Genomic DNA, 24605 nt, shown 5'->3' on the forward strand with positions numbered 1-24605 from the left:
GTTCCAGCAGCTGGCTGAGCAGATAACTAACGTGGAGAGAAAACAGACAGACTCTCTGCTCCCTCAACTGAACACAATATGAAAATGAAAAAGTAAAAGACTTACATACTGGACTGCTCTGATTGGAGGGTTTCTCACGCTGCAGCTGGACCTGGAAGACCTCTGGGACACCGAGACATCTTATATTGTGTGTCGACTGAAACCCAAAACAGCAAACCTGTTTCAGCTTGATCGGGAAGAGGAGGAGACTGAAAGAATCCTGTAGAACCAGAAATACTGTGACAACAGAGATCGGAGGAGCAGTAACACTTTATAACAACCAGCAGTGATTAACCATTTAGCTGATGTTGAAAAATAAACTAACATTAACTCGTTTTGTAGTGTCATTTTGAAGAGCATGTTTGCCAGCAAAAGTTTGCCAGCAATCGTCATTTTAAACTGAATTGACCGGTGAAAGTGGCTACCACTCGGTTTCATTTCTATACCTGCTAGCAGCTATGCAGCTAACCTAGGAAATTGCAAAGGGAAAGCATGCATCATTATATTGAATCATGTATACTCTGTTTCTCTGCGATGCGTCTCCTCGTCAGCACTGCATGCTGCACACAGACACACACAGAGAGACAGGCAGAGAGACAGCAGCTCCAGCTCCTACCTCAGAACCGGCCGAACAGGCTGAACAGGCCCTCACACTCTGTATCTCTAACTGAGCATAACAATTTTGGAGCAAGACAATTACAAACTACCTGTTTTACGGTGTTATATGGTAGTTTGACATCTAGCCACGCCCACACCGTTGGACGCAAGTACAAACCTTCACAATTTATCTTTGCCAAAGTCTTTAGATTGACTTCAAAATTGGTCAGTGCAATCGGGTTAAATCTGCTGGAGGAGTTTGTTAAAGTAACCTGCAAATGGTCAATATCATCCATAGTTTGCACATTAATATTAATGTAGCTGACATAATGTTGGGTTTAGGGTATGGCATACCAAATCTCATGTCTAGATGGAAAACACACTGCAGGGTCTACTTAGAAATTTTGTAGGGGGCACTATTGAGCCAATTTACCATAATCAGGCTGGAGACCCATGTGATTCATACCAGGCCTGGACTAACATGTATGAAAGATTTTGGCAGATCAGACAATGCATGTTCAAGTTACAACAGCGGTTTGGTTCATGATGTAACATTGAGGGCTTTCCTGAACACTTGAGCATCTGGTCAACCCATTAGGAAGAGGACATCAACTAATAATTAACTATGAAAACTGATAGAGGGCGCTAGGAGGCGCTACAGAAATATTTGCGCACACAATTTATTTTTAACTAAACAAGTCGATGAAACGTATGCATAACAGATATATTTATATTGGACTGAACAAAAACATGCTCTCAAAAAACAGTAAACTGAAAATGAAAATTTCAGAGAAAATATATAAGGAAAAAAAAAGGTGCTCACCTGTGGTCTTTTCATAGTGCTTACTTCCTGATTGAGGTGTTTGGCCAGGTGGCACATCTATTGGCCAATTAGCTTGTATAATGTCATTTTGAAAAGGCAGGGTTGTGAGATGGCAAACATGTGACTTTACATTGTATACGGAAAGTTGTCAACGCTTCACTTTTCCAACTTTTATTTTAATTATTCAATGTCTTATTTTAGGTCTAGAAGAGTTCATACATTTCCTTTGATTTAAAGCCAGTCGGACATTAGGCTTAATGTTTTCTTGTTCCTTTTAAGCTTCTTTGTCATCTCAAAGAGAAGAGTTTCCGGGATTTATCCCTGCTAGACAATCTGGATTCATTATTATAAAGTAAATATTTAAAGGATTTAAGAAAGGTTGTTGTGACGGTCTTTAAAAGCAGCATGTTAGATTGGCTGTTTCTGGGCAGAGAATCAAACCGACCAGCTTTGGAGTCAGCATCCAGAGTCAGACTGTGTGATGGTCTAGGCCACACAGGTTCAAACAGCCAGCAATGGTAGTATGGTCCACAATTTTACCCCATGCTGTTTAGTACACAAAGTATTGGGCAGTCAGCTACACCCAAAACAATTCAGGCATCAAAACAAACACATTACACAGATTGGTTAATTCATAATCCACGTTTATTTCCTTTAACTTTACATGGTTTAAATGGAGTGCACGCTTTTCTACATAGTAAAGGTTTCTGGTATATTAATCATTATTTTCTGGCTTTGTTACCATGCTGGTGGTGAGGTCCTTCCCAGTGCAGAAAAAGCTCGGCCAAGGTTGAAGGACTGTTATATACTATGGCATGCCAATTGGGCCGTACCACCAGATACCATGCTGGAGGGGGGATTTAGGTTTATGTGCATTAGTTGCAATTATGTCCATCTTGGTTTTCCCCGTGTGTGTAATTTGGTTTGGCCAAGTCGGTATATATGTCCCTTTCAAAAGAGGTCAGTTTGTTGAGTTCATATCTTGTTTTGTGGTTGCTAATTTTGGCTTAATTTATATTGTGTTTACCTCTTTTATAGGCCTAGATATTAAGTTCTTGGTTTATATTTCTTTTTGCAGTTTTTGGGTAAATAAAAAAACACTTTTCAATAGTGATGGCGAACTGAAGCTTTCTGAAGCGGTGAAGCTTTCAAGCCAATTGTATCGAAAAAAGGTTCACTACTCAAAGCTTCAGAACTCTATGAGGACATCTGGTGGTGAAATTAGGGATAGCATTGTGTCACAAACTGTTTCACAGTTATTAGCCATGATGTCTTTAGAGTAAGCCCGACCCAACCCGAGCCCGTGCGCGTTGTGTCCAAGCCCGGCCCGACACATTAACTGGAATCATGAGCCCGATTTTAACCCGACACTTTTTTAATACGTCTGATGTTCTCATACAATTCAGAGTTGTTTGAACTCCAGAAATCTGTTTAAAATGATCTTAATGAATAATGCAACAAGGACGAAGCATGTAAACTGCGCTGTTTGTTTATTCAGAATGGAACGGATCGCAAATGGATCTGAATGAAGAAACGTAAAAAAAAAACTCAACGTATTTCTCTGCGAGGGCTTGCCTCGCCCTCACACTTGGAGAAGTAACAAATGAGGACGTTGAAGGCTGACTATCATCTTCAAGTCTCCGTTTTATTTGCTGTTATAGGCGACAGCGTGCCGCACTTAATGCACTCAACAAAGCCGACACATATTGTCACTGCCCACGACTTGTAGTTCCATACCTCCGACTTTCCTCCAAACTTGCTCAAAGGTAATTCTCCTATTTCTGATTATAACATAGCTTCCTCCCCACCCAATTAGGCTATAGGCCTAGTAAAAAACACAAAAGCTTGATCAAGCGCCCGGCCTGGCCCGGCTCGGCCCAGGATAGTGACGGAAAATAACGGCCCGGCCCGAAAGTCTGGCGGGCTCGGGCTTGGGCAGAGAATCTAAACTCTACTTTAGAGTTGAAGATGAACACATTTTGATTATGAATTCATTGATAAATAAATAATGACATAAATAACTAAGCCTATATGTGGGACCTTGCATAAATAAAAATGTAATTGCCTTCTCCGCCAAAAAAAAGAACTATAAAGTTAGGATTTTGGTTGTGAACTGTCTTGTGTTTGAAAACAAATACATCAATTTGGGAGGGAAATGAATGAAGAACACATTGCACATTGCACACACATTTCTGTGATTAGGCCTATGTAGCCTAGAGCAACATTGTCTCCTCAGCCAAATAGGTGAGATAGGCAGTGCAAGGCACTCTAAACTCTCTTTTATAAACTCTCTACTCACTATAAACTAGGCTACTCGCTATGAACTTAACAATCTCTCTATTAACTAACTTCTGCCAAACAACAACTTTTTCTGCTCATCAGATCCATGTCCACTTTCTCCCAGCCTACTGCATTGAACGCTCCACCTACGTAAACACCTTCCCGTAATCAACGGCGCCGTCACTACGGTGACCAGCGTAGCGCGCCGAGTGCAAGCGTAGGGTTTGGTTCCCTGGGAAAAAATTCTAAGGTTTGGCACCCCGTCAAAAAGCCCAACATTCAGCTGAATCTGAAGCCAAATCCTGGATTCGGTGCATCCCTAGGCCAAACCAAAGTCATGTTGTGAAGCTGCAGCGTTGGCAATTATTTTAGTGGCTGGTACAGACAAGCCAACATCCCCAAATTCCAAAAGGCACATTATTTTTGAAGAAACATTTTTTAAAAAATGACAAAAGTTTGCCTGCTGGAGCTGCTCCCCCCGCGACCCGACACCGGATAAGCGGACGAAGATGGATGGATGGATGGATGGATGACAAAAGTTTAAACTAGAAAAATTTTGAAATAAATGACAAAAACATTGAAAAAAATGACTAAAGTTAAAAATGACAAAAATGTTCAAACAAAACAAACAAACAGGGTTCAACATTGGGGCCCCCCGTCTGAGATCTCCAACTATCTGGGGAGGTCCCGGGACATTTCTGCATGGATTTAAAAAAGCAACAAAAACTTCAGAAAAACACAAAAGGCAATGTCGTAAAAAAATATATTAAAAAAATAATCGAAATAACACCATAAACAGCTGAAATCTAGCCTAAAGGTCACCAAACTGGTTCGGGCTACTCTGCACAACATCAACACCGAGCGGCGACTCGGCTCTTTCTGCTCGGTGTCTCTCCGCTCGCTGACCGGCTGCCAAACCAAACCTGTCATGTTGTGAAGCCGCAGCGGTGGGAATTATTTTAATGGCCTCGTTCTGCAGCCTGGAGCTGTTGATCATCCCTAATTTAATCCTGGATGGAATTTCTGATGACGGACGGCAGTTTGTTAACACTTTTACTCCGCTGAGTGGAAAGTTGTAATGTTCTTTCCTGCTGTACGTGCAGAAGTTGCAGAAAAAGCTGATGTTGGTGTTGATTAGACGTTTAAATGGATGGACTGAAGAAGTGATGAAAGCCTGCAGAAATACGGCAGAAGAGGTGTGTGATGTGGTGGTGGGCTGGAGTTTGCTCTGAGTGCTGAGAGGCTTTTTGGGTTTAAAAATAAGCTCTTTGATTTGAAGAGAATTTGCTAAACATGTAGGGATAAAACCATTGGCCTACATCAATCTGGATCAAGGCAGGAGAATTTATTCATATAGCACAACTCAGACACAAAGGCAGTTCAACGTGCTTTACAAAAGCATAAACATACAAAGCAAATTAAACATAAAAATTCAACAATCATTAAAAAGATCGATGCATTGATTGAATAATTAACAATCCAATACCATTGATGCAAAGTCAAAATATCCATACTGTAGAGTCTTTTATCAACTCCTACATTAGGCCACTACGGTGGGATCAGAGGAGAACTTGCTTGGACGCGTGTTCTGCGTGCCAATAATCAATGTCCACAATTTGTCTGCATTTCGGTGCTGTGACCCATTTATTCTCCTTAACGGCCTGCTTACCGTCACACAAGCATTACTGTCCATTTCTTTTCATTTCTGGTTTAGTTCCATTCATTTTCCTTGTCAAAAACATCAAACACTGACACAACAAACACGACTGACACGGTGAAAATCTGTCAGCTTTCCCCGTTTTCCACCCACCTGTGTACCTGTGGCTGATTACCTTCATGCCTTCCCAAACGCAGTGCTCCACCCAGTGTTCAAACATAAAACTGCATATTAATTGGCATAACCAACATGGTAGCCTATATAAAAAAAACAAAGTGGTGTAATGGCTCCAACACATACATATCTTTAAGCCACCCATATATATTTTAAAATTGTTTTACATTGATTGTTTATTTCTTTTTAATGTGTTTAGGTTAATTTATGCACCATCCCAATTATTTGTGTTAATTAGTAATAAAACAATAAAATCTTTTTTGATTCTAATTCTTTATATATAAATAAGACGCAGAGCTTTAAAGGACCAATCAGTAAGTTTTTGACCATATAAACTTCAGGTATGACAGTTTTTCTGCTTTGTTAACCGAAGACAACGTAAACTCACTTTTGAAATTGTATTTTTATCACATGGCAAGTAAATATAAACAGTTTTAAAAAGGTTTAAGGTATCCGATGAGGAACTGAAGCCGTTATCTCTGGCTTTACATGAAGTTTCTGATGTAAAAATGAGTACTACTGTGAGTACTAATGTGAATGTATTCATACCAATAACAGGACAAAGACAGAAACAAAGACACAGGAGACTGAGAGAAGGATACTGTCAAATGTTTAATCCGTTCAGTACAGGGTGTATATCTCAGTGCAAGTGCCAAAAAAACAACAATATCGAGGCTGTGTTTTGGTTTATGTACAAATATGAACTTTGGCATTGAGAAGCAGAGCGGGGGAGAAATGGAGACACTGAAGGCAGCAGGAGGGACGGACACAAAAAGTGAGACAACCAACAAAAACATGTTAATGTGTGTGTGTGTGTTCTTGTTTAACTATATTCGTGGGGTCCATAAACCGAGAGTTCAGTATACTTGTGGGGTCCCGACAGCTTTGTGGGGCTAAAATGCTGGACCCCACAAGGTTAAAGGGCTGTTTGAGGTTTAAGACTTGGTTTTAGGATTAGGGTTACAATTAGGTTATAGTTAGGGTGAGGGTAAGGGTTAAGGTTAGACATTTAGTTGTGATGGTTAAGGTTAGGGTAAGGGGCTAGGGAATGCATTATGTTAATGACGGGTCCCCACAAAGATAGTGAGACGTGTGAGTGTGAGTCTGTGTATGTTTGTGTGTCTCTGTGTGTATGTGTGTGTGTGTGTGTGTGTGTGGTCTTGTTTAACTACATTCGTGGGGTCCAAAAACCAGGAGTTCAGTATACTTGTGGGGTTAAGGTTAGGGTAAGGGGCTAGAGAATACATTATGTCAATGATGGGTCCCCACGAAGCTAATGCCACGTGTGTGTGTGCGTGTGTGTGTGTGTGTGTGTGTGTGTGTGTGTGTGGTTGTGTGCGTGTGTGTGTGTGTCAAAAACATCCGAAAAAAAAAACCAGCAGCAAAGAAACTGGACATCTGAACAAAGCGAGAAGTCAAGAATCAAAACTGAAACAACAACACAGAAGGACGACCGTCGTTTTTTCTTCATTTCAAACAATATTAACAAAATTAATGGTATATATATTTATATATCTAAAGTGCATTATGGTACAAAAATATAGAAGGTCAGCAGCACCTCGATACATTTACAAAATAAATACACCATTCAGACGAAATAAATTACCGCAAAAAAAAAAATCTGACATAATTGGAATAAAAAGAATAAAAGCAAGGATTCACAAAGATTAAAATCTGTTGCCTCACAGGGCATCAAATAAGTTTTTTTTTATTATCATATTGTGCTATCTATTCTGCTATATTTAGAATATTTACAGACAATAAATATTTTCCACTTTCTGTCCAAACAATCACGGTTACAGAAGAGTGCAACGTGAGCGTTTAGGAGTCCACTCCGACTGTCCGAAGGTTTCTGAAACACACAAAGAAGAAACGTAAACGTTAGTTCAGCCGTTTATTTCTTATGTTTGAAGACAAAAGTAGAAATGTCCGAACCATCAGCATTCACATTTCACATTAAAAGTATTTAAGAGATTATTGATTCTCTAGACCACATGTGTCAAACTCAAGGCCTTTTTTCTATGTTTTGTCGCTTTTTCTTTGTTGGCTAAGTTACTTTATTGCTGACTTCTTTTGGGTCTTTATGTCGACCAAATAATCAATAATCGGCCCGGCCATAATCGATTATTTCTGTTTACAATTTAATGTAGGCCTAACAACATTTCTGTTTACATATTCTGGTATATTTTACACATTCAGGAAGTGCCATGTGCTCAGTGCTGTATAGTTTTATGTATCCAAGTTATTTAGTGTTAGAGCTCTGCAGAATGTTGGTTTTTGAAGCTTGAAAAGCTATGAATTAAATATCCTACATGGCTTTAATAGAAACAAGGATTTCACATCACATCGTGATGCATCGAGATATCGAATCGAAGACATGATAATCGTAATCGAATCGGGAGACCTCCAATGTAGTACGACGTCCATTGGGGGCGCATTGCGTGTTATGGAGCTGATTTCCAGTGCCAGTGGGAAGGCAACGTAACTTTAGTTTTTATTCAGTTCCCAGTGGCGATATTACGAATCCCACTATGGCAACGCCAAGACCCGCCCCTTCAGTAGCATTTATTGGCCAGGCGTCCATGCTTACGCAAGGTAACGTAACCCCATGTGTACAGGTCCTGTCCCCTGACCAATCGGCTATCCTAACCTTAACCACTCGAGGTCAAATGCCTAACCCCAACCAATCGAGCTGCTTCGTAAGGCGTGTCTTGGCGTGGCCATAGTAGGATTAGTAATTTAACTTCCCGGTAACACCGGTGTGGCCGACTCACCTTTGTCAGAGACTGACAGCGTTAGTACAGCAGCGCCCTCCGCAGGCCGAGCAGAGACCTCCACTCCAGTCGGAGTCCGCTCCCGGCTTCGTCGTCCAGCCGCCACGCCAGCGAGCGCGCCCTCCTCTTCCTCTTCTCGCCCTCGCGCCGCTTCCCGGCCCGCCCTTTCTTCTTCTTCTTCCCCGGCGCCTTCAGCGCGCCGTCCTTGTACGTCTGAGACTTGTTGGTCTCCTGCGGCAGGTTGGTTCCCTCCTCTTCCTCCGGCCGGAAGCTGACCGGGAGGTTCTTGGTGCCGCCGGGCGGTTTGGAGTGCAAGGTGCTGCCGGTGGTGCTCAGGTTGATGCCGCCGGCCGGCAGCCCGACGCCCGTGCCGGCGCCGCTGCTTCCTCCTCCGCCACCAACCGCGGCGCTCTGGGCCGGCAGGTCCCGGATCTCCGCCGTGTGGACTTCGTCCAGAAGCTCCTGGAGCCACATGCGGCGCTTAAAGTCCTGCAGCGTCCGGCCTTTGTCGTGCATCAGCTGGGCGTGAGTCACAGAGCGCTTTCTGCAGAGAAAAATATTTAATATTAAATATTTCTTTAAATTAGACTTTTCTTTCATGTTTCACACATCTTGTTTCCCTTCTCCCATTTCTTGTTTTCTCTTCATGTCCCTTCTTCTATACTTTGTACTTTGCATGTAAAATATACTGAACAAAATTGTAAAAGCAACACTTTTGTTTTTGCTCCCATTTTTTTCACGAGCTGAACTCAAACATTTAAGACTTTTTTTATGTACACAAAAGGCCTATTTCTCACAAATATTGTTCACAAATCTGTCTAAATCTGTTAGTGAGCACTTCTCCTTTGCCGAGATAATCTATCCACCTCACAGGTTTTTAACCCCAATCCCCCCAATACAGTAAAACTGCACATTTTAGAGAGGCCTTTTATTGTGTCCAGCCTAAGTCACACCTGTGCAATAATCCTGCTGTCTAATCAGCATCTTGATATGCCACACCTGTGTGGTGGATGGATTATCTCGGCAAAGGAGTAGAAACAGGCCTTTTGTGTACGTAGAAAAAGTCTTAGATCTTTGAGTTCAGCTCATGAAAAATGGGGGCAAAGACAAAAGTATTGCCTTTTTGATTTTGTTCAGTGTATTTGTAAAAAAAAGGAAAAATTTAAGCAGTTCCATATTGCATACAAATGTCAAGACTTACACACAAATGCTTCCAATAAAACATATTTAAAACAAAAAGCATCAGAAAACTATGGGAAACACTCAGCACTTGGCTGAACTTTACACCAAACATTCATTGGAAGATTTTAGGATTTTAAGAGGTTGTGATTTATTATAAATTACTTTGAACAGATGACTGTCTCGTGCAAATAACAAGAAGGAAATATTTGGATTTGGGGAGTTCCCTTGGTTCACCAGCAGAGAGCAGCATTAGACAAAGAATGAGAGTCGTCCCGTTGCATCCAAACAGTGAAATGATTCATCGTCTGTTTCCACGGTTGTTTAAACTGATACCAAAAGAGTCTGCCCTCTTTTTCTTTTCACAGGAAAAGACCAGTTATCCTTTTTGACTGTTCATTAATTCCTCGAAACCTTTGGTGCTTTGCTGTTCATTTAATATGGATGTTAACCGACTGATTTATGGCACTCAGAGCGCGAGGAGGGATGGAAGAAATAGTGCCACAAATACTCCAAAAGACACAAAATAACCTACTATGATTTCTGAACTACAAATGAAACTGACCTCAGAGCAGAGGGGCTGCATTTTTAAAACCGTTATACTGCTCTCTAAATATATATCATGTTGCTGTCACTTTGAGTTAATGTGTGATTTAATGTTGTGGTACAAAACTTTCATTCAGTCAGATAAAAGATATCCTTGCTTTAAACACGCTCAAAAGAGATGGCAAAAAATTCAAAAAAGAAATTTCAAACCAGAGAACTGTTCAGAATCATTCATGTACAGTATTTAATATTTATGTGCCAAATCTGGTGAGAAATTGGGCAGAAATCTTGGGAGAAATGCTGGAAAAGCTTGCAAGTTTTGCAAAAAAGAAAAAAGAAATATCATCTATACTGAGGCCTGGAAGGATAGTTAAATACTCTGCACTTAAAACAATCAAACAACCCAACATGTACATTGGCCCTCAGCTTAGCTTTACACCAAACTCCACTGAGATCTTTACCCGTTTGGAGATACATTTTATCATGTTGCAGTAGCGCCACCTACAGGTAAACATGCGGGGGTGAACGAGACGTCTATGTGTGTTTACAACTAGCTTTGAAGTTTTAAAATGTGACCAGGCCCCAGCGAGATTTGAACTCGCGACCCCTGGTTTACAAGACCAGTGCTCTAACCCCTGAGCTATGGAGCCGTGGTGCTCCAGTCATTTGACTCACGGTTTAAAAACCACTCTAGCATAACAAAGGACAGTTTCAGACTCAATAGAAAAAAGAAAAAAGGTGGAGAAACCTGTTCAGGTGAAAGAGAATTACATCAAATGTCCACACGGTGGCGCTGCATGTCTGCACAAAAACCATTAACAACACTAACGTCATCAAACTCCATGGAAACTTCCTGCATTTTTGAGATGTCACGTCTAGAATAGATTAGACTATGATGTCATTGCAGACACACACACACACACACACACACACACACACACACACCTTATTGTCACTGCACAAGCTTTTGTACACAGTGCCGTACCTGAATATAAAAGCACTAAAAGTAATAAATACACAAATAAATACTCTACCCAGCCAATAAATATATGAACAACGATTTTAAAAGCATTGAAACAGTATTGCACGTGTTGTATTACTGCTCATACTAGACATATTATATTATATATTATTGCATTCCTCATCTTCTTGCAGCAGGAGTTAACACGACATAAAGATGCTGTGAAGATAGATGATGAATACGTTGTGAAAGCATCTAAAAGCCGTAGAAAGATTTAAACTCACAACTGATGCGGAGCTGACACAAAGAGGCCACCAGGTGGAGCTGTCTGCTGAGAAGACTGACCCCCCCTAACCCTGAGAACACTCAGCCCCTTGGCTCAACTTCACACCAAACTTCATGGATATTTGTTGTGTTTTTTGAGAGGTTATGGAAATGCCCTGATTGCTTTTCGGACAGTCCGCTTGTTTTCTAGTTGCAGGACTACACAACATTAGTTTAGCAAACAGGACGACATAGCGGCTAGTGGTGCGTGTGTGTGTGTGTGTGTGTGTTTCTGTGTGTGTGTGTTATTATTATTGACATTTTTGACACTTTTTCTGCCCTTTTTTCAACATTTTTTCTATGATTGTTGATTTTTTTAGCATGCTTTTTGGTTTTTTTTTTAACCTTTTTGGCGCTTTTTCAGACACCACAGCCATCCCATAATATAGCCCAGGGGGGGTCAAACTCAACTTCACTCAGAGCCAGACTGGAAAATAAGAATCCCATTCAGGGTTAGCTTATTAACATGCTTTTATTTAAGTGAAAAGTCAAATATCTCTGACTGGATTACTGCATGTCTCACTTACAGTTTGGTGGACATAAAGTCCTAAAAAAGTAACTTAGCCATCAAAGAAAAAAGTGACAAACACTATCGGGCTGAAATCTGTTGTGAACCTACATTGATTTGCGGCCAGAACAAAGTCTGCGAGGGGTCTGATTCGGCTCGCGGGCCTCGAGTTTGACACCTGTAATGTAGATTGTGCATAAAGAGTTCTCGTGCAGCTGCTTGTGTTTATAATTTTAGACTTTAAACTTTTTCTGTGGAAAACACTCAGCGCTTGGCTGAACTTTACACCAAACATTCATTGGAAGTTTTTAGGATGTGATTCATTATAAATTACTTAGAACAGATGACTGTCTGGTGCAAATAACAAGAAGGAAATATTTGGATTTGGGGAGTTGCCTTGGTTCACCAGCAGAGAGCAGCATTAGACAAAGAATGAGAGGCGTCCCGTTGCATCCCGTTGTTTAAACTGATACCAAAAGATGTCTGCCCTTTTTTCTGTCTACAGGAAAAGGCCAGTTGTCCCAAGATATTTTGTGGGGCATTTTATTTTGATAGGACAGATGAAGACATGAAGGGGGGGAGAGAGAATGGGGAATGACATGCAGCCATTGAGGAGTTTTCACTTCTGATTGTTCATTAATTCCTTAAAACACACACACACACACACACACACACACACACACACACACACACACACACACACACACACACACACACACACACGGCACTCAAAGCGCGAGGACGGATGGAAGAAATAGTGCCACAAATGCTCCAACAGACAGAAAATGAGCTGCTATGATTTCTGAACTCCTACTGAAACTACAACTGTTTCAGATAGAGCGATTCATCGGTCCATTATTTACCCGAGGAATCATCAGAAAACTACATAAAACTCTCTCCGGGCCTTGGCTGAACTTTACACCCAACTTCATTGATATTTGTTGTGTTTTTGAGACGTCAGCGATGCCCTGATGTGTCTTTGGATTACACAACGTTAGTTAAGCAAACAACACGGACCTGATTCAGTGGTGGAAAGTAACTAAGTACTTTTACTCTGTACTCAGTACTGTACTCCAGTCCAAATGTTGAGGTACTTGAGTATGAGTTGAGTATGTGTGTGTGTCTGTCTGTGTCCATGTATGTGTGTGTGTGTCTGTGTGTGTGCTTGTGTCTGTGTGTGTGTGTGTGTGTGTTTGTGTGTGTCTGTCCGTGTGTGTGTGTCTGTCTTTGTGTGTGTGTGTGTTTGTGAGTCTGTCCGTGTGTGTGTGTGTGTGTGTCCGTGTGTGTGTGTGTGTGTGTGTGTGTGTGTGTGTGTGTGTGTGTGTGTGTGTGTGTGTGTGTGTGTGTGTGTGTTTCCACTTTCTAAAACGTGAGGATTCTTCTTTACTTTTAATACTTTAACTACATTTTCCTAATGAGACTTTTACCGCCGTAACATTCCCACTGCAGGACTTTAACTTGTACCAGAGTATTTCTACAGTGTGGTATTAGTACTTTTACTGCAGCAGAGTATCTGAGTACTTGTTCCAGCGCTGGCTGCTGACCAGATGGGGGCCGACCTGTTATCTTTCCAGATACGGGGGGATCGGGGCCTTTGCTTTGCCGCGGTGTCCCGTTACTCCGAGTCCTAACCCTAACCCAAACAGAGAGGCCGAGGCCACGGCTCCGAGCCTGGGAACCGGCGAGCTGCACCGCTGGCCAAACACCTCAGGTGTCTGAGCACACAAACACACCGCCACGCCTTCGATGGGAGAGACACCGGCGGCTGATTACAGTTGTCAGAGTTTCCCATGATGCCTTTCTACACTATCTGCAGGGCGGGATGCTCCAACGGCAGAGACGACTCACCGTTTTTACAGCTTGGAGGGATCAAACACAGTGGTGGGAGAAGAGTTCAGATCTTCAGATGTTATACACTACATGGGTTCTGTAGCCTAACTAGTAACTGTGTAAAGTAACTAGTAACTAAAGTAACTAAAGCTGGAACAGATGAATGTAGCGGAGTAACTAAAGTAACTAGTAACTAAAGCTGTAACAGATGAATGTAGTGGAGTAACTAAAGTAACTAGTAACTAAAGCTGTAACAGATGAATGTAGCGGAGTAACTAAAGTAACTAGTAACTAAAGCTGGAACAGATGAATGTAGTGGAGTAACTAAAGTAACTAGTAACTAAAGCTGGAACAGATGAATGTAATGGAGTAAAAAGTATAATATTTCTCTCTGAAATGTAGCGCAGTAGAAGTAGAAAGTGACATGAAAAGAAAAGACTCAAGTAAAGTACAAGTACCTCAACATGTGGTACTGAAGTACAGTACTGGAGTACATGTACTTAGTTACATTCCACCAGTAATAACCCCCCCCCCCCTTCCTAAAGTGAAAGTGCATTTTTCTGCTGACTAATGAGAATATCGTGGCCAGAACATAGAGGGAGCCCCAGAGAGCAGCCGGTGTTTATATGCATACAGATATTTCCCCTAAAAGAGAGAAGAAAGCCCCGTCTTTGAAAGGCGATCAGGCTCTGTTTTCACCTTTCATAAAAGACATCAAACACTTCTTCCCAGAGAGAGAGAGACAGAGAGAGGGAGAGAGAGAGAGAGAGAGAGAGAGAGAGAGAGAGAGAGAGAGAGAGGAAAGACGAGAAAAGGAAAGAAATGGCCCTGATGCATCCGGCGGTGGCAGCGCTCCAGCGCCATGCCCCGATGTTAACTGTGTCTCTCCGTGGGAGGCGAATCAAAGACAGAGAGTGTGTTTCCGGAAAAAGCCGCGGTGTGTCGTCCCCCCCCCAAAAAAAATGTTTGTCGGTGCAACTCCCACTGCGGCGGGAACTGCTGTCCTTGGACTTCTAAAATTCACCTTTAAAGTGTATTTGCATATCGATCCCCATGTGTTGGGCATCAAGCCGATTCTCGCCATATCCAAACCATATCTATCTCTGCGCTGTGTTATGACTCAAATATTCAGAGAGACTAATGTACTGATCTGCCTTGCACTGTACTCATATTTAAATCCTCAAATCTCAGACTATTCCACTATTCCTTCCCTCTCTTTTGTATATTTTTTGTAAAATTGTAAATTCTAATGTATTGTTATACTGTACACTAGTTTTTATATTCTTACCGTCATGTCTGTTTTTATTCTTTATATGTTATGTGTGAGAGCAAAGATTAACCGGAGTCAAATTCCTTGTTTGTCTACCCATCCTGGCCAATAATTCTGATTCTGATTCTCAGAGGGCACTCTTTCAGACAGGTTTTTTATTTATTTTTTACTTTTTTAATGCTTTTTTCACATTTTCTTTGCTTATTTCAACGTTTTTGGCTCTATTACTTTCCATAAGCCTACCACCAGTATCTTCACCACTAAAAAAAATGGATCTATGGAATTAATGGTCAATAAACCTCATTTATATGAAATTAAACCTACTTTTTGTGTAAGAAAAAAAGCAGAACTGATGAATGATTTGGATTTACGGTTAAGATCAGAGCAATGAAGGTAACCGATAACCACAGATCTGTCACAGTTTAGTCAGGATAATGCTATGAAATTGAAATACAACACCCACAATTCAATGAAAGTAGAGATCTGATCCTTAATTTCACTTGTGAAGAGCGTCAAATAGAACCATCCGTGTTATTTCAGGGTAATTGTTGAAAGAAACCCAAATTTCTGAGAACGAACTAGAAACTTTGAAAACAGGTCAAATTTGACCCTGAGGTCAACAGAAATGCCACCAGAATGTTCCCTAAACCAGATTGTGTCAGCGTTACGGAGAGCATCAGTGGTGTAGTCTAATGTATTGTAGTTGGTATATTGCACTGTATATATATATATTGGCCAGAATCTTCCTGGGAGGGGGGCATATCATAGTGGGGGGTCTGGGTGTCCTCTCCCAGGGAAGTTTTGAACATCAAAGACAGTGGAAATCCCTTTATTTAGCCTATGTGAAGAAGAAATAACAGATGAAAATTCAAATTATATAAAAAATATAATGGAAAGTATGTTGTTGCGTGTCATTGGGCATTTTTTATATGGAAATCCTGGAGCTTTCCTAGTGGGTATAGTGTATCACGTAGACCATAGATCTTCAACAGGGGGTCTGGGACCCCCTAGGGGGTCCTCAGAGTCAGGTGGGCCACCAAATTATTGTCAATTATTTTAGATTTATAAACTCATGCCAACAATTATTAATTGAATAGCTTGGTGTTCTATGCAACAACAACAAAAAAATATAAAGGCTTTAGGTCGCCTACACGTTATTTTAGGCCCTGTTAAATATGCAATTTAATATTTAATATTCATTTTATACAATATACTGTATGTAATAGGGGGTCCCTGCTCCGTCTCTCTTTCAGTTAAGGGGTCCTTGGCTTAAAAAGCGTTGAAGACCCCTGACGTAGACTCCACCAGTGGAGAGCACCCCCCTCCCTCCCTCTGTTCCATTCAAAGCTGATCACATCCAAACTCTCCCTCAGAGATATTATCTTTCCCAAAAAGCCCTCGCCGTGTGTTAAGCATTCTGGCTGCGCGACTTGAAAGCACATTTATTTCTGTTTGGCATCCAACGAGCTCAGCGGGAGCAGCAGGTTTGGTTTGGTCGCCGGCCGAGTCCAGCATCAGCATTATTCATTCCCCTGCTTTCTCCCCCCCAAAAAAGACTCCCAGAAGTCAGTGTGGGGATGGACAGCGACCGGCCCAGGGTGCTGGAACAAGTCTGGAGCGGTGGCCGGGTTGGCTCAGTGGGAAGAGCAGGCGCACATATATTTAGAGGTGTATGCCTCGATGCAGAGGTCCAGGGTCCGACTCCACCCTGAGAGATTTCCTGCATGTCTTCCCCCCCTCGCTCTCTCCCCTTTCTCACCTAGCTGTCTTGTCCATTAAAGACGGAGGAAAAGCGCAAAAAAGAGTAAAAGAAAAAAGAAGTCTGAAGCCTTTTTTTAGAGAGTCAGTCAGATACTAAAAGAAGTCCTGGACGGTTTCAGAGTTTTCGACAGGGGGGCCTGCTGGGAGTTCATCCCCCGGGACGCTGAACTGCTTTAGGTAAACACACAGGTGGGCGAGGGCTAACCAAACAGCTGCCGGCACGTTTCACAAATGAACACATTTTCCAGCCTGTGCTCGCCCACCATGTCAGGGCGGGGGGTGGAAATAAATGCAAAGAAACGTGTAAATATTGGGGGGGGAAAAAAAAAGACTATCTGAATGTTTATTACACGTTCTCATTTTGGGGATTTTGTGTGAGGCACACAGATGCAAAAGAAATGTGAAAATATCGGTTGATAGAAAGACTATCTGGAAGGTTATTACACTTTCTCATTTTGGATTTTATGTGACAGACACAGATGCGAAAAAAAAGTTCAAATATCGCTTGAAATTAAGATTATCTGGAAATTGAATCCACTGTTCTTACATGGTGTTTGAGGAACACAGATGCTAAGACAATATTGGGGTGGGGGAAAAGACTATCTGGGACTTTATTCCACTTTCTCTTATTTGGATTCAGTTTGAGGAACACAGATGCAAAAGACACGTGAAAATATCGGTTAAAATAAAGAATATCTGGATGTATGATCCACTTTATTCTTCATTTTTCGGATTCTGGATTGTGTTTTTGATGCAAAGAAATGTGCGAACACAGAGGAAATAAAGACCCCGTGGAAGTTGAATCCACATTTGGATTCTGTTTGACGAGCACAGACGGGTGCTGTTTTAGAGGAAAGAGAGTTGACAAAAAAAGAGTTGAAAACGTGCAGGCATGAAAAAAAAGAAAAAGAAACTTACATTCTGTTGCTGAGGGCATCGATGGGCCGGCCGTAGTGCGGCACCGGAGAGCAGAGCAGGAACAGAGCGAAGCACCACTGCTGCAGGACTCTCCTGGAGCAGAACATCTCGCTGCAGAGACACAAACACATCATTAACACCAGGAGGACATATCCCGAGGGTCGAGGAAGACTTAGGCGCACATATTTGGGCAGGGGGTTTAGGGCTAGTCCCTCAAGAAGATGTGACATTTTTATATAAAACAAATGCATGTTTTTGGACCGTTATTATTTAATTAGATTCAACTTTATTGTCATTGTGCAGAGTACAAGTACAAAGACAGCGAAATGCAGTTTGCGTCCAACCAGAAGTGCAAAAAAAGCAGAAAAGTGCAACGTGATATACAAAGTTTAGACAGGTGGTGCATTATCTCCATATCTGTGTCTGAAACGTTGGGAAAAGTTAGAGCAGATGATACATAAATAACATTCAGAAAGCTTACAGACAAAACTTAAAACTGAAGAAGTTCCAACTGCAGTCATTAGACCTGAGGGAAGTCTTTTAGTTCTGATGCTGCACGCTGATTTTACATTCATTCGGAAAACCTGAAAGTGCATCTCTCTCTCTTTCTCTTCGTACCTGAACACGTTTAACTTAAAAATGCATCCGTGCACCACCGCGCTGTAAACTGCGAGCTCCTGTTGCTCAAATGATTAAACTTCACTTGACACTCTGCAGACGAGTCTGTGCAGAAACCCGGCAAACACGTTTCAGAGCAAATTCCTAATGAAGCCACAACAAAGCTGGAATTAAATCGGGGAAGAAGAAAAAAGAAGAAGAGGAGGCAAGTTTACAGGAAACTTACTTTCCCACAACAGCGTCTGTCTGTCCCACACGGAAAAAAAGAAAAGAAAGAAAAATAATTCACTTATGTCCTTTTCTCTTTTCTCAAACTTTCCAAAGCCACAAAATGAAAAAAAACAAAAAAAAACGAGACACAAACAATCCAGGTGATGACACCTCGGGAGGGGGAAAGGAAGAAGAAAAAAATACCCTCCACAAGTCAAAAATCCAGTTGAGAGCTTTAGTTTTTCATTAATGTTCCTCAGTTTACAGAAAGTCCAGCGGCAGCAGTGCAGCGTGGCCCCCCAGGTGAGCGTGAGTTAGAGGGATGGCCGGACAGGCAGCGGTGGGACAAGCGGAGGCTGCGGCTGCTGCGGGACACTCTGATGGGAACGTTTTGTGCATGCTGCCTGAGTGCTGCAGAAGGTCAGAGGCGACGGGAGGGGGGGAGGACTTATTAACAAAGAGGAGGGGCTCTCCATCTCCGTCTCTGCCCACTCACTGTGGACGACTCGGGGAGAGAGAGAGAGAGAGAGAGAGAGAGAGAGAGAGAGAGAGAGAGAGAGAGAGAGAGAGAGAGAGGGAGGGAGGGAGGGAGGAGAAGGAACGGCAGGAAGGTGGCACTCGAGCAGCACACAGTGCAGAGTCAGAGTGAAAACACAGCTGGAGCTACGCGGGATTGTTAGTGCAAGAAAGAAAGAAAGATAGATAGATAGAAAGAGACAGATAGAAAGAGATAGATAGATAGATAGATAGATAGAGTTTATTAATCCCCAAGGGGAAATCCAAGGTCCCAGTAGCTTAAAGACATCACACACAACATACACATACATCATAAACAGGATGATAAAATAACAAATCCATATGAATAATATGGACAAAAAAAGAAAAGATACTAAATTAAAAACTCCCCATGAATGTACTATAAGGGATGTATAAGCATGAGAGGCTTGCAGTGACAGAGCAGGGACTGACCCTGTGGTTCAGTCTGCATGGTAAGGTGCTCTATGAGAGGGGGTGTCATGGTGGTAGTGCAAATAAGTCCAATAATGCAAAGATAAAGTCTAGAGACCAGCATTAAATATGGACAATATAAGAGAATAATGTAGACAGTAGGATAGACACAAATCAACAGTCAAAGAAGCAGTGGAAGAAGTATTCAGATCCTTTACTGCAGTAAAACTACTAATACCACACTGTAAAAAATACTCTGTTACAAGAAGTGTGTGCACCATCTATCTGTAAAGTGAAAGTTGTAAACTACTTACGGGGGGCAGTTAGTGCCAAAAACACTGCCACAAAAACTACCAGAAAACTCAAAAGAAATTCCCAAATAAAAGGATACATAAAGTTTAAAACTAAAAACAAACAATGCTAGTCGGCTGGAACTACGGGGGTCTGTTTGTGCCAATAAACTGCAAGTTTGTTTATTAGATGAGTCTGCTGGTGTTGAATATTTGAGTGTCAAGAATATTTATTAATATTTTGAAGATGAGACTACACAAAACATAAATCTTTCTAATAAAGTTAGAAACTAAAAAGAAAACAAATACTGCTAGTTATTCTTTAACCACAGCTGGAATACGGGAGGCTGTTAGTGCCAAAAACAAGCGCTGGAAGAAGTATTCAGATCCTTTACTTCAGTAAAAGTACTAATACCACACAGTAACAATACTCTGTTACAAGTTAAAGGTCCAATATGTGCGAATTTCTCCCATCTAGCGTTGAGATCATATATCGCAATCAACTCTCCTGCGCCACGCAGTTCAAAGTAGGTATTACAGCTACGGTAGCCTTTGCGCTTCAAAAAGCCGGTCTCTTGATCTTTTCAATCTCCTTTTTCTTTTTCTGGGCGAAGAAGAAGACTCGTGTTCCTGAAATTTGGATTTTGAATATGTGTGGTCCTCCATGTTTTCCTTCTTAGAACTTACGATACCCATTAGCAGCATTAGCAGCATTAGCAGCATTAGCAGCAGCTGGGAGTTCATCATGTGACAGCGAAAACGTACAAATTAGACTCCATTGTAAAAGGGGTATATAAATATTTTAGAGGTTTAGAAAAAACCAAACATATCCCCCAAAACTTGAAAAGAATTTAGTGATTGAATGATATGACTATACATACCTTATAGCAGCAGCAAATATGTATAGTGATACAAAACAGGAATGTACTAAATATGCAGGTGAATAATTAGAGTAGAGTAATTAAACAAATCTGAACTACAACTTAATCAATCACGCCCCCAAAGGCATATGACACAATAAAACTAGGCAGTTAGGCTGGTGGCAAAAATATGCAAAGCTGATACATTTCAGCAATACAATAAGGCCGTCAGCAAAAAAAAAAAAAAAAACTCGGCAAGTCATGCAAGTACAGAAATAATAAAGGCAAAAGAAATATCAGCAATTCAGGCCGAAAGCTAAACAAAACCTTGTCAAGTCAGGCCAGAAAAAAGACAGACCTCTGCAGTTATGCTAGTACAAAAATAATATTGGCAAAATACATTTCAGCGATTCAGGCCGAAAGCAAAACAAAACGTTGGCGATCCAAGCTGGTGGCAATTCAGGCCGGTTGCAAATTAATAAAAAGAAATAATATTGAATAGACATTGCTAAAATACTTAAGGCACACCAGCCAGCAGGAATTAAAGACAGTTAAATGAAGGCTCACCTAATTATAATAAAAGAGAATATTAAATGATCAATACCGCCAAGACAATTACTCAGTAAATTGAGAACATAACACATCCATTATACCACCACTAGTTATAGGCAAGCTTACCACAATCATGGTTTAAGAGATCTCAGGTTATTGATGATGTCTTTGACATCAGGGCGAATACATGATGAGTATGCAGAGGAAGCCCACGGTCCAAGTTGTTGTAGAGAAGTACTGGAGACACCTTGACTAGCAGCAGTAGTAGCAGCCCCTATTCTAAATGAATGACTCGTATAACGCTTGGGTGAAATGTCAGCTTTGATATGGACGAGTTTCAAATGCTGGTTAAACCAACATTTTGACATAGGGAATTCTCCAGGAAACACAAATAATGGTGATAGGGAACTACCATGAGACTTGTAAAATACTTAATCATAGATTTAAATGGGAAAAACAGTGTGTCAATGCAGGCAACGATGATTGAACAAGCCCCTCCACTTTTAAAATGTCTGAGTTTTAAACTGTAATGTTGAGAATGAAAGGTCAGATCAGAAAACGTGATATCTCTGCTGGGATTAAATGATTTAGAAGGTGTAGTAAATTCTACTACATCTCAAAAAAAGCATAAAATGCCAAAAAGAACACAGATTCCAATAATGAATCAACATTAGAGCAAAAAAACCCAATACGAAGTGTCGATATCAATTTATGCAAAATCCTGAGGGTAATCGCCTGTCTAAGGTCAGGGGAAGACGGATGCGCTTTAGATAAACCTTTCAGAATAAGTTTAATTGCAAAATTCGAAAATAAGCTTGGAAATGAGGGATCATAACATCTGACATTGAACTGAATGCCAGCAAGCGACCCGTGAGTATACTGAGGTTTAGATTGGCGCGTATCAGTGCAATAGCAAATAAAAGCACAAAGACTGTTGATGAGAACAGGTTTTAGTGGTACATCAATGGAAACACAAAAGAATGCGAAAGTACACCAAGCACAATCATACGTTCCTAAAGTTGACTCAGCTAAACCCTTCCTCATATAAAAGCTAGCAGACTCTAAATAAGCCTGAAGGGGTATTTGATTCAATACAGCGCTAGATCTATCACAGAGGGAAGCACTACTGGTACAGGGCTGGCTGCAGGGCAGAGGATCCCAAAGGTCTGAAAGTGAGAAAGAGCATCAGCCGCCGTATTATAGTGACCAGGGACATGACGGGCAGTGATTATGAAGTTGTTAATGACAGCTCACCAAGTGATGCGTCTCATAAAAGGCATGATTTTATTAAATGAAGAGCGCCCTCTATTTATGATGCTGACCACAGCCTGATTGTTGCAAAGTACGGAGATGTGTTTCCGCTTCCAATGAACCCCCAGATGTGACAGCAATGGGGTATATCTCGTATAACGCAGACAGGGAGAACCTGGGAGGCCAGTGGCCTGCAAACCACTGGCCGAGGAAAAAAAAAAACCCAAACCCCACAGAAGGGGCAGCATCTGTAAACAACTGCAACGAGTCAGAGGAATACACCACGTCATCATAGAAAAAAGAAACCCCTATTCCATTCACCCAGAAGACGAGACCAGAAACTCAAATCGGAGCTGCACCCGTCATCCAAGGACAGGATATCATGCAGATCCGGCACAGAAGAAGCCATATGAAGTAACCTGGATATGAAGGAGCGTTCCTGCGGAATAACGCGCATTGCAAAATTCAAATCTTTTCCCCCAGCATGTTTCCTTGGACTAGGGTGGCCCCTTAATCATGGTTGCAGCCTATCGCCGTGGTCCTGCTGCTATGCCCTGCAGTGCCCTGCTACACCCTGTAACACCCTGCAGGGCCCTGCTATGCCATGAACTACTACAACTACTATTTCTAGTCACTGATCCATTATCTTTATCGTGACTATTATTGTTTATCAGACCCCCAACCGGCACCGTCAGACACCTCCTACCAAGAGCCTGGGTCTGTCCCAGGTTTCTCCCTAAAAGGAGTTTTTCCTCACCACTGTCGCACTAAATGCTTGCTCTTGGGGGAATTACTGTAATTGTTGGGTCTTTGTAAATATAGAGTGTGGTCTAGACCTACTCTATCTGTAAAGTGTCTTGAGATAACTCTTGTTATGAATTGATACTATAAATAAAATTGAGCTGAAATGCCTGAGTAGAGAGTAGAGAGTAGAGCAACTGGCGTTTGGTGCCGTTCAGGGCATGAAGTTAACTTTTTTGTCACTTTGACACCAAAGTGACTTTTTACCAGCCAGTTTTTTTTTTTTTTTGCCTCATAAAGGTGAAAAAGAGGACTTGCTGTGTCTCTATGATCCAATCCTGTCCAATTCATGGTAGCCTACTCATGGACATTGTGCCGTCATCACGTGTTGTAGTAGGGGGGGGGATATTTCCAGCACTTCACCTTGCTGTCAGACAAAAACAGACATTTTTCCTCGCAGAACACGGGAGTTGCTGCTCTACCGCTGCCTCCATCGCTTAGTTAGTTTTGTTAGTTGTATTGAGATCACTTTTGGCTCCAAACTCAAAAGCTTAAAAACCGATGTAAAGGTAGCCTCAGACTTGAAGGTATGGACCTTTTTCACAGCAGACATGTTGACTTGTCATAGCAGGAAAAGCACAGCTGAGATTGTTGACCTTAACGATGGCTCAGTTCCATCAAGTGTCCCAGTAAGTAATGGTTTAATACCAGGACCTCTCCTAAGTGGAATGCAGCCATCATTAATGGTTTAATACCAGGGTCTCTCCTAAGTGGAATGCAGCCATCATTAATGGTTTAATACCAGGGTCTCTCCTAAGTGGAATGCAGCCATCATTAATGGTTTAATACCAGGGTCTCTCCTAAGTGGAATGCAGCCATCATTAATGGTTTAATACCAGGGTCTCTCCTAAGTGGAATGCAGCCATCAGTAATGGTTTTGAATACACCTGTGCTTTTCCTACTATGACATGTCAACATGTCTGCCGTGAAAAAGGTCTATTTCCTGCGTGATGCACAGTGACAGCTGGTTGGAGTGGGTGTCACATCAGTGACTCGGGGCGTTCGCTGGCCTTTATACACCCACTGCAGACCTGCAGACCTGGAGACAGCCAGGTCTCGGTCTGTCTCAGGTATGACGCTCGGCCTCTGGTCACGGAGCTGACGAGGTCTGGCAGGCTGGACCCTGTAGCGTCATGCAGCATGAAAATAACTAAAAATATCCATACAGGACATTTTAACCCTTGAGTTGTCTCCCCGTCGACCTGCAACTGTGTGTTTTTCTGGGTCAAAATTTCAACATTTTATTGTTATTTTTCTACACTTTTCTCGACATTATAGTCAAATGACCCGAGAACAACAGCAGGGATAATGTCATGACAAAGAGAAACAATTAAAACCAGTTCCTTCCCGAGACTATTTAGCAGAGGCACCGTGGCTCCGTCCGGAGCTTAGCCCCGCCCCACGATGATTGTGATTGGTTTAAAGAAATGCCAA

General features: G+C 41.7%; 1 protein-coding gene and 1 non-coding gene across 3 annotated transcripts in view; both read right to left on the bottom strand.

Annotated features, from left to right (window-relative positions):
- Positions 1-7260: 7260 nt before the first annotated feature.
- pthlha (parathyroid hormone-like hormone a) overlaps positions 7261-24605 on the bottom strand; it is a 61480-nt gene continuing 44135 nt past the window's right edge. Inside the window, exons 1-4 of one of the 2 annotated variants that reach the window (XM_028571145.1) lie at positions 18486-18498; positions 17642-17752; positions 8345-8888; positions 7261-7422 (exon numbers count right to left, since the gene is read on the bottom strand). In XM_028571145.1, the coding sequence (XP_028426946.1) occupies positions 8366-8888; positions 17642-17748 (630 nt within the window). In that variant the 5' untranslated portion in view covers positions 17749-17752; positions 18486-18498 and the 3' untranslated portion in view covers positions 7261-7422; positions 8345-8365. Of the gene's footprint in view, positions 7423-8344; positions 8889-17641; positions 17753-18485; positions 18499-24605 lie in introns of those variants that run through there. The other variant, XM_028571144.1, reaches the window with a different exon arrangement.
- Positions 10647-10719, bottom strand: trnat-ugu (transfer RNA threonine (anticodon UGU)). The gene has a single exon. It is a non-coding gene; the product is annotated as a tRNA-Thr (tRNA).

The sequence above is a fragment of the Perca flavescens genome, chromosome 23 (genome assembly GCF_004354835.1).
Source record: "Perca flavescens isolate YP-PL-M2 chromosome 23, PFLA_1.0, whole genome shotgun sequence".
Classification (NCBI taxonomy): domain Eukaryota; kingdom Metazoa; phylum Chordata; class Actinopteri; order Perciformes; family Percidae; genus Perca; species Perca flavescens.